This window comes from Emys orbicularis, chromosome 4 (assembly GCF_028017835.1).
Source record: "Emys orbicularis isolate rEmyOrb1 chromosome 4, rEmyOrb1.hap1, whole genome shotgun sequence".
NCBI classification, from domain to species: Eukaryota; Metazoa; Chordata; order Testudines; family Emydidae; genus Emys; species Emys orbicularis.
The window spans coordinates 152,118,085-152,130,543 of NC_088686.1; the positions used below are offsets into that span (position 1 = coordinate 152,118,085).

A 12,459-nucleotide genomic window follows, 5' to 3' on the forward strand; every position below is an offset into this window, starting at 1 on the left:
GATCAGCCCCATCCCAGAGAGCAGGGAGGGGGCAGTGCCTCCCCCAGCTTTGGGAGCGCACTGAGCAGTATCTGTCCCTTCTCTGCTGCAGCTCCCCCAGTGGTTGCCTGCTGCATCACAGGGGAGGAGATTTGGCTGCCCCATCACCAGCCCCTCTGCCAGGCTGGGGGAACAGGAACTGGGCTTGACGGGCCAGGCTTGAGCCTAGAGGCTCCCCTCCCCCACAGCCCCCATGAGGGGGGAAGGAGGATTCTCTGTCCCGGCCCAGGTTAGAGCAGCCTGGGAGTTGCTCTACTTTGTGCCAACTAGCAACGGTCCCAATACCTCTGCCACCGTGTCCTGTGCACCAGGGGCTATGGGAAGGGAAGCTTAGGAGCCATCCTATGCACTGACTGAGATGGGTCATCCTGTGGGGAAAATAGCAGGTGCTCGTGTCTTTACAGGTTGTACATAATGAGGCAGAGGTCAGATTGCTCGGACGTGTGTGAAGCTGGTATTTCCTAATGATCTAGTGCTGGAGTTGCCATTTAAAGAAATGTCCTTTTAACTAAACTCTTTGCATATCATTGCATGTAATGAATGCTAGGAACAAAGACCTATTCCCTAGCACAGAGCAGCGCGCTGTTGAGGGATGAGGGGAATTTCGGTCTTTGTTCATGGCCTACACAAAGAGAAGTTGGATAGAAACATCAATCCTCTTGTTGGACGGTTGCAACGTAACATGACTTTATTGCTTAGAATCCAGAATGGTACCATACAAAAGCAGAGAGAGACAAAGCAGGCTGCTCCCTAAGGCAGCAAGTTCCAACTCATCCCTCCTTACTCTAGGCTGGATCTCTGTTGACTGACTGCTGAAAGACCAGATTGCACACTTCCATATAGTGTCCCCTAGCTTGCAAGCAGGACCAGGAAACTCCCTGAAATTTAGAGTGGTGGCTTATAATTTTAACTCCGTTTTCACAACACTACAGGTGTAACTAGGGAATGCTGTTTGAATCAAAATATCTAACACCCCTCCAGCAGAGCCCAATAGCCCGGCTGCTGATGTGCACAGAGCAGGTCTGTCTGTGGCCTTTCCTGTCCTTCACACAGATGCGTGTGAAGGGAGAAGTTGCTCTGGGTGTTATTTTCTCTTTCCTCCTTGCAGAGGCCCGTACGAATACGAGCTGACGCTGCACATGGACCTGTACACCAGCAAGCACACCCAGTGGTTCTACTTCCGGGTCAGGAACACCAGGAAAGGCATCCCCTACCGCTTCTCCATTGTCAACCTGATGAAGCCCAAGAGCCTGTACAGCATGGGGATGAAGCCGCTCCTGTACTCTGAGAGGGACGCGCAGACGCGTGGCGTGGGCTGGCGGAGAGAGGGGGGCGACATCCGGTACTACCGGTGCAGCTCCGAGGAGGGCCAGGCGATGTATTGTCTCACGTGGACGGCGTGCTTCCCCCATGACCATGACACCTGCTACTTTGCCCACTTTTACCCCTACACCTTCTCGGACCTGCAGCGCTACCTGCTGGCAGTGGCCAGTGACCCGGTCCGCTCGCAGTACTGCAAGCCGCGGGTCCTGTGCAGCAGTCTGGCCGGCAACACCGTCTACCTTCTCACCATCACCAGCCCGTCCCAAAACCCCGGTGCCACTGCCGCCAAGAAGGCTGTGGTGCTGAGCGCCAGGGTGCACCCTGGGGAGACCAACGGCTCGTGGGTGATGAGGGGTTTCCTGGACTTCATCCTGAGCGACTCCCCTGACGCCCAGCTCCTCCGCGAGCTCTTCATATTCAAGGTGGTGCCCATGCTCAACCCAGACGGGGTGATCGTGGGGAACTACCGCTGCTCGCTGGCCGGGAGAGATCTCAACCGCAACTATCGAACCGTCCTGAAGGAGTCCTTCCCTTGCATCTGGCACACCCGGAGCATGATCCAGAGGTGAGGAGCAGGGCTCATTGACCTCGGTGTGTAGCACAGAGCAGCTAGGCCACCATAACGTAGCACGGTAAAGAGAACACCATTAATTAGAGACAGCGTGGCCTAGTGGTAGAGTACTGGACTGGGACTTGAGAACTGGGCTCTATTCCTGGTTCTGTCATTAGCCTGCTGAATATCCTTGGGCAAAATCATTTCCTCGCTCTGTGCCTCAGTTCCCCCCTCTGTAAAATGGGGAGAATGATCTTGACCCCCTTTGTAAAGTGCTTTGAGATTTACAGATGGAAAGTGCTAGGTAAGAGTGAGAGATCATTATAAATATATAGACAGAGAGAGAGAAAGCGCATACATAACCATCCAAGTTAAGAGACGATTATTAATGCTGCAAAGTCACTCAGTCTCAAACAAGGAAATGCCTCAATTAAGGTTGTTATCGAAAATGCAAACTCACAAAGGGGCACACTACTCACTGCATATCCGTGTTCTGTTATGCTCATCACTGAGCCTTGCAAACTGTAATGAATTTACCTTCACATCTCGCTGGCGAGTGGTATTGTCACCCTCATTGTACAAATGGGGAAACGGAGGCACACAGAGATGAAGGCCAATATGGGCGAAACTGGTCGTTAGGTTTGGGTGAGCACCCACAGCTCCCTATGACAAACTGTTGCAGTCCGAGTGCTCAGCTCTCTAAAAAACTAGCCCTGAGGTGTCCCCGTCTGGACAACCAGAAAATGGAGAACACACAATTAATGATCACCTGCAGAAATGTTGGTGAAAGTGGCTTGCCCAGCCCGGGAGAATCCAGCTCCTTTGCAAGACTCTCCTTTTCCTTCCTGCAGTCCCCTGCCTCATTCCGGACACACACTCAAACATCTGCAGCAAATGGGGTAGGGTGCTACAGACAACAGCCTCCTTCGCTGCACAGGCCTGAATGCAGTCCGTCCTGTGCACTGAATGAGGCAGGAGCCCTGTGGAAAAAACAGCATGTGATCATGTAATTATAGATGCACAAGGGGGGGCAGAGTTAAGGTTGCACAGGCAGGCTTAATTCTGGCATCTCCTAACTTTTCTCCACTTGACTTTGCAGCCTTAGTAATGTTCTTTGAATTTAATTTTTTATGTTCCCTAATTTAAAAAAAATGAATAATAGAAATGTTATAATGTGCAACGGTAGCAAACCTACCCAGGGCTGGTCAGCTGTATGTGAACTCAGGGGCCAGGTGGTCTGCTGGTGTAAACTGTCACGGATGTCAGTAGTGCTGCTGTGTGGGTCGGCCAATTTTTAACTGAATTCTACTTTTAGAGAAGCAGTGCTGCCTAGTGGCTAGAGCACTGGTCTGAGACTCAGGAGACCTGGGGTCTATCCCTGGCTCTGCCACTGGCCTGATGGGTGACCCTCAGCAAGTCACTTCACCGCTCTGTGCCTCAGTTTCCCCACCTGTAAAGATGGGTAATGAGACTGACCTGCTCTGCAAAGCGCTTTGAGATCTACTGATGAAAAGTGCGGGATAAAACCTAGGATTTATGATTCATTATTGTGTTTCCCGGAGTCCCCTCCAACCCAGAAGCTTCTCTCCTCCTCTCCCTAGTTATTCTGTGATGATTCTCAAACGATACCACTTCACTTTTGCATCAAATGTGATAACTGCTCCAATTTCCCTTTAGCTCTGAATTCACAGTCAGGTGTTCTGTTCCCTTTTGCACCCATTGGTCCAGTTTTATTAACAGATCCCAGTACAAGTGTCACCGTTACTAATTTACTTTAAAAAAAAATGAAATGCGTCGTTGTAACCTCAGCCCCAAACGACAGAACGTAGCGGGTGCTTCCTTAATTGACTAAAACAAGCAGGGTTGAACAGCGATAAAGAAGGCTTTGATTTTCAGCTTATTAGCTTTTAGCATCTGTTCTTTCTAATTTGAAATACATAATTTGGCTAGGATGAAATATACACAAAACTGAAGGCTGCACTAGAACAGGATTAATGTTTCTTACGCAGTATAAATTACAACAGGGGGCCACTACGTCAGAGTCATACAATGCGATAGCTGCTCCTCCAGTAGTAGGGGCAGGTCGTTTGCAACTGTCAATCAACGCGAGTCTCTCATTGAGATTCGTTAGTATGCGCTATATAATGTCTATGCTGCCATTAAACAGCCCCTTAGCCCAAGCCCTGTGAGCCTGAGTGAGCTGGAACAGGCCAGTCCTGGTGTCTAGACATACCCTGAATGACTTCTGAAGCAGAACTCTCCCCTCCACACATTTTTGCAGCTCAAAACTGGCTGGGTACAAACTTTGCCAGAATAAACTTTGCAGAGCCCAGGCCTGAGAAGTGTCATCCCCCACGGGACAGATTTTATGTAGCTCTGTGCATTTGAGATGGAGTGTTAATTTCCTCCTGAATCAAGCAGAAGTCTGTGATACGGTCTGTGGCCCATGTGTGATTACATACATGGGGATTGGTCCTGCTTTGAGCAGGGGGTTGGACTAGATGACCTCCTGAGGTCCCTTCCAACCCTGATAGTCTATGATCCTATGATTCATGCATCCGTACATGCGTGTAATTGGCTCAGGATTTCTTCCTTTGTGCAGAGTCCTGGAGGAGCGGGAGGTTCTGCTGTATTGTGACTTCCATGGGCACAGCCGCAAGAACAACGTCTTCATGTACGGCTGCAACAACAAGAGCGCTCCTGCCCAGCGGCTCCACGAGCGCGTCTTCCCACTCATGCTCAGCAAAAACGCCCCTGACAAGGTGGGTGTGGGAGCAGCCCACAGGAAGGGAAGGGGCTCAGAGGAGAAGCATCGTCTCTGCTCTTGGAGCCCCTCACTGGCCGCCATGGGCTGGGTGGGGACCTGGCTGCAAGGCCTGGGCATCTCCGCATATGAGTCCCAGTTTTGCCTGGAGTCTCTCGGGGCCAGGTGAGCCAGCTGCTCATGTGCCAGCTGTTGGAGGGTGGGGGGAAAATCACATCATGGAGCCAGGAAGGCTTTGGTGCTCTGTTCAGGGGCACAACAGAGCTGCACCGACAGTGCAGAGCGCAGGCTCCTCAAGAGCACAAGGGTGAGGGACCTAGGGCCAGGGCTCCTGTGGAAAACGCAGTATGCAACCCCCCAGTTACCACTGTATGTACAGCCAGGGACTGAATCTGCACTGGGGGCGGGGCGAAGGGCGCACAGGCAACCTTCAATCTGGCACTTCCTCCCTTTAGAGTTTTCATCTTTGAGCATGGAATGCCCTGGCCCCATGGACATCAGAGGCAAAGCTCCCCTTGGCTTTGTGGAGCCAGGATCCCCTCCCTAGTGTTTCTGTAGGAAGCGTGTTTGCCCACATACGCTCAGTTGAGGTTCCCAAACCTGTCCCATTCCAACCCCTGGTTTTCAGCTGGGTATCATTTTTCCAAGTTTTAGCCACTGGGGATGGAACGTGTCCTGGCAGCTCTCTGTCTTGGGTGGAATTTTTTGGATTGTTTCAGCAAAAATTGTTCCGCAGTTTCCAAGAATGAGGCGAGGGACAAAGTTGTGCTAAGAGGCTAGTGCTGGTGGGGTAGTTACAGTAAATCTTAATGCCGGTGTTGCTACCCCAGCCTGCTAGTGTTGGGTGGCCAAAAGGCAGCGGAATTAGGAGAAACAGGAGGGTGCTGTGCAAGGAATGAGTGGGCTTTCTAATGCTGAGGGGGCTGTTGACTGTGGAATAATGTCCCCAAGGGAAATGAGGAAGGCCCCCCCGTTTGGGACGTGGGGAGCCCTGGAAAAGGGGTTGTCTGTCGGGAGCAGTCCCACCTTGGGGTACAGCCAGGATCTCTTTCTGCCCCATCACCGCGCTGAGCCACCCGGGGCGTTGTAGTTTTCTTTCCGCAGCTGTAAGTTTAAGGTCCAGAAGAGTAAAGAAGGGACGGGCCGGATTGTGATGTGGAGGATGGGAATCCCCAACAGCTACACCATGGAGTCCACCTTCGGCGGCTCAACCCTGGGTAAGGGCAGCACTATCCCAGCATGTAGGTGGGCCGGGAGGGAGCTGGGGTGATGGGAGACAAGAGTTTTGCTGGAACAAGGCTGTCCCCTGCCCTTCAGGAGATCCGCCTGATTCCCCTCATCAAGCTGGGATGGAGCTCAGTTGGGCTGGCACCACCAGTGCCTCTGGGGTGGTACCAGCCTGCAGCTCCTCTTGCTCCCTCCACAGCTTGAGGAGATTTACATGGTAGACCTGCCCTCTCTTTTTGCTGTTTGGTTTCTTTTTGCTGTCCGGCTGCTAGATTTTGTAGGTGACCGGCCCTACCCAGCGGATAATCTCATAGGGCCCCTGCCACTGAGGCAGTAGATTTGCTTCCACTGAGGCGAGCCGGAGCAGGACCCTCTCACTGGGTTAGAAGGTTTTCTGTGGGCTCCCTTGTTGTATGTTTGCTCCTGGGCCTTCTGTGCGCTGCATGAATTTTCCCTCGCTAGTGCCCCTTCTCTCTCCAGTTGCTCTTGCAGCTGCAAGACATACTGTAGGAGGCCCTTCTACAGGGATAGTACCTGTTCCCCGCTCTCCTGCATGAGGTCCAGAAGTCCCTGCGGCCGCTGCAATAGTTCAAAAGGGGGAGAACCGTATCGATGACTGGAGATCCTCCCGGATAGCAAGGAGTAGTGTTGGGATGAGTTGGTCCCAATATCGGAGCTCCTTTGGGGAAAATTTATACAACATACCCTTGAGGGTCCTGTGAAGCACTCCGCTAAGTCGTCAGTCTGCAGCTGATAGACGGAGGTCCCAAGTTTTTTAATCCCTAGTAAGTCACAGACCTGGTGGAACAGCTACAATGTAAAGTTAATTCCCTGGTCTGTCAAGAGTTCCCGGGGAAGGCCTACTCGGACAAAGATCTTGAGCAGCTCCAAGGCGATGGTTTGCATTTTAGTGTTCCTGAGGGGAAATTGCCTCCAGGAATCAGGTGGCGTAGTCCAGGACCACCAAGATGTACTTGAACCTGGTGATGCTTTTTGTGAGGGGCCCCACCCGGTCATGGCAACCGTCTCAAAGGGGGTTCCCATTAATGGGAGTGGGACAAGAGAGGCCTTTGGTACTCCTTGCGGGGTGGCGAGCTGGCACTCTGGACAGGAATGACAAAAGTCTCTAACTTCTCGGTGCACCCCCAGCCAGAAAAACTGGGCCAGAACTTGGGCCATTGTTTTCTCATGGCCCAGATGTCTGTGGCAGGGACATCATGGGTGAGTCGCAGGACGGCACCACCAACTGAGCCCAGATTTCTTGGGTCTGTGGGTCATGGTCAATGTGTACAGGTGGTCACCCATCAACTCGAACTGGGGGTACTTTCCTGCCCGGTGAGGTTCTGTGACTTTCCTGTTGACGCGGGCTACCTGTTCGTAGGTTTGACTGAGCGTGGGGTCTTCCCATTGATCTTGGGCAAAATTGGCCCCCAAATTCCACATTTCTTCACTGCCGGGTTGCCTGGGGGTGGCCTCCTCGTCCAGGGTGTCAAGCTCACTATCTTGGTGTTCCTCACCACTGGTGCCGGGGTCAGTGGGTGTCTCCTCTGCCCCTTCCAGGAGGTCTCCTTCAATGACTGACTCCGGACGGTTGGACTCAGGACTTACAGTGTGTAGGACCTCCGTGAATCCCCTCCAGTCATGGCCCAGGATACTGGGGTATGCTAGTTTTGAAGCCGGGCCTACACTCAGGGTTCTAGTCTCACTATTCACTGTCACAGTGACTTGGGCACTGGGATAGGGCTTCACATCCCCGTGAATGCACTGAACGTGGATCACCCCCTCTGGCAGGCCCAGACTCTTAATGAGGTCCTGGCGAATGAGTGTCTGCCCACACCCTGAGTCTACGAGTGCAGAAACCCATACCCCATCAACTTCCACTGGGATCGTTAGCTTACCAGAGGGTTGTTTTCGTGCTCAAGCTTTGCCGATCCAGACCTGCCCAAAGCTACAGTCTGTCCTTGGACATTCCCGGCAGAGGCGGCCGAAACGGCCACAGGTGAAGCATGGGCCAATTTCAGAGTGTCTGGGCCTGTCCTTGGGTTTTGTCGAGTGGGTCGACCCGCTTGGGGTTTGGGATTTTCCCACTATGTCTGGGGGTTCGGTGGCTCTCCTAGATGCCTTGGACGACCGCTGATTACTGGTGATGTCTCTTCCATCGTGGCGTTTTGGGTCAAGGCCAGGCCTGTTCCCCTGACTTCGCAGCCTCTCCTCTTTTGTTAGTGAGGTTGCCGGTGTGGAGGCCCAAGTTCCGGGGCCGACAGGGATCTCAGCGGCCAAAAAAATTTCCATAAGCAAGACAGCCTCGTTCAGTGTCCTCCTCCGTAATGGCAACTATGGCATCATCTATCTTCCCAATTTGGTGTTCGATAGGCTTTATCGCCTCCACTCGACTTTCCCATCGTGTGGCACTCAGTGGTTTCAGTGTCAGAGAGGATGTTCCCAGATGTTGCTTCGAAATTTGCCATTGATGAGTTGATGCAGAGAAAAATACATAGATGCTTTGAATTACATAAAAAAATTCAGCAACCTCACTAGACGCTGATGCCGCATCACTGACCACCAAGTTCAACGAATGAGAACTGCATGGGACAAAAAAAAGCTTGAGGGTTTAACTCTCAGATCCGTGTCTGCCCTCCTCTGTTCTTTCCTCTCATGTTGGCACCTTTATCGTAGCCCTGACCTCTCATGTCAGCTATCGCAATTCCCGTATCTTCCAGCTTTTTAAGAAGCACATTTGTCATACCAGCTCCTGTAGTATCATCAATGTCAATACATTCTAGAAAATGCTCTCTGACAGTCACCATTGTAGGGACATTTTCACTACGTTCTGTTGTTGTTACAAAACGCACCATTAAAGTCATTTGTTCCGTATGGCTGATGTCAGGTGTGCAGTCCAGAATAACAGAGTAATATCTTGCTGACTTCAGCTCTGCCACAATCTTCTGTTTGACTTTTGTTGCCAGTAACTGTATGATCTCATTTTTAATTGTTTTTCCAAGGTCGTGGGGTGTGTCCATTTCTTGGGTGGTGACTCTTCTTAGATGCTCCTGGAGTACAGCATCAAACTCAGCCATCAGCTCCACAATTTTAAGGAAGTTTCCATTGTTTGGCACATACAGCTGAACTGCAATGCCACGCAGTGCTAGGTTTTGGGTAGCAGCATTCTCACAATCAGGGCCGGCTCCAGGCACCAGGCAACCAAGCACATGCTTGGGGCGGCACCTGGTAAGGGGCGGCCAATCTTGGGGTGGCGGGGGGCAGTGCGGCGCGGCGTGGCATTCCGCGGGTGGGGGGCGCTCCGGCGGCGCGGCGCTCGGCGGGGGGGTTCCGGCAGCGCGGCGCTCGGCGGGGGGGTGGGGGTGGGGGGGGTGGCGCTTTTTTTTGCTGCTTGGGGCAGCAAAAAAGTTAGAGCTGGCCCTGCTCACAATGGCAATGGGCCTTTTCAGAACATTTTGCCAGTAAAGAGACTCTGATGCAATCTTCTCTTGATGCTGATCATCTATGGTGGCCTTTAACCTTAGTCTCATCTCAAGCTCTTTCCACCTATGGAATGCTCTCTGGTGATTTGCTGCCTTATCATGGCATGCCAGATTTCTAGCCAGATTCTTCCAGTCCTTTGTTCCTGTAGAACCCAATGTGGCTAGAGCATTAGACTAGAAGAGTTTGCAACAAAAACAGTATGCAGCATTCTGGGTTTTTGAGCCATGAACATAAGCCATGGCCTCTCCACTTTGTCTGCATTGGGGATTTCACGCCAGTAATGTGTTGGATGGAAACTTCTATTTTCATTGTCTTTGGGGAACATGAAATTTTTCACTTGCTGTGGCCCGTGCAGTACAAGGAAGTCCCTCAGGCTACAGCTCAAGTGGGTCCACAGTCCTGGATCATCTAGACTTAAGGAACTAAACTCAGCAGCAGCTGTTTCTTGCACCTCCACCACACTCTTCTCTGAGCTACACTTTTCTTCAGGAATGTGCATAGTTACATCCATTGGAGATGGAGATATGGATGCTGCAGTAGCTGCCAGGTCACCTGCACTCTGACTAACTGGAAGATCAGGCATCTCCTCACCACTCACATCCTCACTGGGGCTGGAAGGCTCACCGTGAACATTTGTGTCTATGTATCTCAGGAGAGCTCCTTCCTGCTTAGATAGAAAAGCTTCCTTTGCTTTCTTTCTTTTTCTGAATGCTGCCCCAGAGGGGCGTTTTCTTAGGGTTACCATATTTTAAAAAAACAAAAAGAGGACACTCCACGGGGCCCCAGCCCCACCCCAACTCTGCCCCTTCCCCGCCCCCAGCCCTGCCCCAACTCCGCCCCTTCCCCAAAGTCCCCGCCCCAACTCCGCCCCCTCCCCTGAACGCTCTGCCCCCGGCTCCTCCCCCTCCCCTGCTTCCCGCGAATCAAATGTTCGCGGGAAGCCTGAAACAGGCAGGCAGCAGGTAAGCTGGGGCTGGGGCTGGGGGGGGCGCGAGGAGGCGCGGCCCAGTCCGGCCCCCCCGGCCGAGCGGCTCCGGCCCCGGCCCCGGCAACTCCAACTCGGCTTGGGCCACGGGGCACCGGCCCCGGCTGAGCGGCGCTGGCTGGCGGCCGAGCACCCCCAGCCCCGGTCCCAGCAGCTCCGGCCCAGCTCGGCTCGGGCCCCGGTTCCGGCCGAGTGGCTCCGGCCTGGCCCCGGCCATGGGCGAGCAGCACCGGCCAAGCACCCCCAGCCCCGGTCCCAGCAGCTCCGGCCCAGCTCGGCTCGGGCCCCGGTTCCGGCCGAGCGGCTCCGGCCCGGCCCCGGCCCCGGCCATGGGCGAGCAGCGCCGGCCGAGCACCCCCAGCCCCGGTCCCAGCGGCTCCGGCCCGGCCCTGGCTGAGCGGCGCCAGCCGGCGGCCAAGCACCGCTGGCCCCAGCGGCTCCGGCTCCGGCCCCAATGGCTCCAGCCCGGATCCAAGCCCCACGACCCCTCCCTATTTTCCCGGACATGCCCGGCTTTTTGGAATTTCCTCCCGAACGGGGATTTGAGGACCAAAAAGCTGGACATGTCCGGGAAAATCTGGACGTATGGTAACCCTACGTTTTCTTCTTTCACTCATGACTGTTGTTCTGTGCCAGCTATAGTGGCTCTCAACACTCAATTGAAGGGGACAAATAAGCAGGCTGGTAGCAGGGCCTGAGTGAGGGAAGATATCAGCGTCTTAAGGGCCTAACTGGCTCCTACTACTTCAGTTGACTGCCTGTTCTCCTCAAGTGGGTTCAGGGAAGCAGCAGGAAACAGGAAGCTCCCTGAGAAGCTGGTGTTAATCAGTCCAGGCTCCTTGGGGTGCTAGAGACAGGACCGGTGGAAGGATGTTTTGCGCCCTAGGCGAAACTTCCACCTTGCACGCCCCCCCATCCCTGAGCCCCCGCCCTGAGGCGCCCTCCCCCCCCACGGCAGCTCCCCCCCTCCGCCCTGAGGTGCCCCCCCCGCCCCAGCTTACCCCTCTATCCGCCTCCTCCCCAGCACGCTGTGGCTGCTTCACTTCTCCCACCTCCCAGGCTTGCGGCGCCAATCAGCTTAGGCGCCGCAAGCCTGGGAGGTGGGAGAAGTGAAGCAGCGACGGCGTGCTCGGGGAGGAGGCGGGGCAGGGGTGAGCTGGGGTGGGGAGTTCCCCTGCATGCCGCCCCCCACCCCTTGCTGCAGGCGGCCCTCCCCGCGCTCCCCTACCCCAGCTCTCTCCGCCTAAATGCCGGCGGCGACCAGGGCGGCCAAAGATCCGGCCGCCGCGGTCGCTGCTGAAGAAAATGGCGCCCCCCAAATCCTAGTGCCCTAGGCAACCGCCTAGGTCGCCTAAATGGTTGCACTGGCCCTGGCTGGAGAGGTACATAAGAGGTTTCTCCTCCTCTCTCTTCCTGCAGCTCCTGCTGCTTTCTGTTCTTCCCTCTCACCTTTTCTCCTGCCTTCCTGTTATGTCTCTTGTGCCCTCCGTCCTCCAGCACAGCACTCCACCGTCTCTGTGCATCTAGAGCAGAGAGATTACCTAGGCACCCGCAGCAGACACCATTTTCTACACCCTGGGTCCTAGTGGCGCCCCTCCACAGTCTGTCACCTGAGGCGGCCGCCTCAGTTCGCCTCATGGTGAGGCCAGACCCAGAGCCCCAGCCACACGGCGTGACCCTCTTGGCTCCCCTTCTGTCCCTATGTGCCCCTGTGTCCCAATTCCCAACCTGGCCCCTCCTCAGTCCTTTGTTAACCAGCTGGTCACACATGCTTGGCTGCCTGCGGAGGACTGGGCCATCCATTGTAGTTGCTAGGTACCAAATGTCCTGCCATTTGCCATTGTCTTCATGGACTCTCCAGTGACCTGGGCCCCAAACCCGAGACAGCAAGCGCCAGCCACACCTTTGTCGTAGCCTGCCCGAGATTCAAAAGCCTTTTCCCACCCCTAAAAAGCGACAAAGAGTCCTTGGCACCTTATAGACTAACAGACGTATTGGAGCATGAGCTTTCGTGGGTGAATACCCACTTCGTCGGACGCATGTGGGTATTCACCCACGAAAGCTTATGCTCCAATACGTCTGTTA

The 12,459-nt window shown here is 54.2% G+C and overlaps 1 protein-coding gene across 1 annotated transcript in view; it reads left to right on the plus strand.

Annotated features, from left to right (window-relative positions):
• Nucleotides 1-12,459, plus strand: part of AGBL2 (AGBL carboxypeptidase 2) — a 50,580-nt gene that overhangs the window by 11,635 nt on the left and 26,486 nt on the right. The window contains exons 8-10 of the mRNA XM_065403441.1: nt 1,148-1,927; nt 4,518-4,677; nt 5,770-5,896. Coding sequence (XP_065259513.1) covers nt 1,148-1,927; nt 4,518-4,677; nt 5,770-5,896 — 1,067 coding nt within the window. The remainder of the gene's footprint in view (nt 1-1,147; nt 1,928-4,517; nt 4,678-5,769; nt 5,897-12,459) is intronic.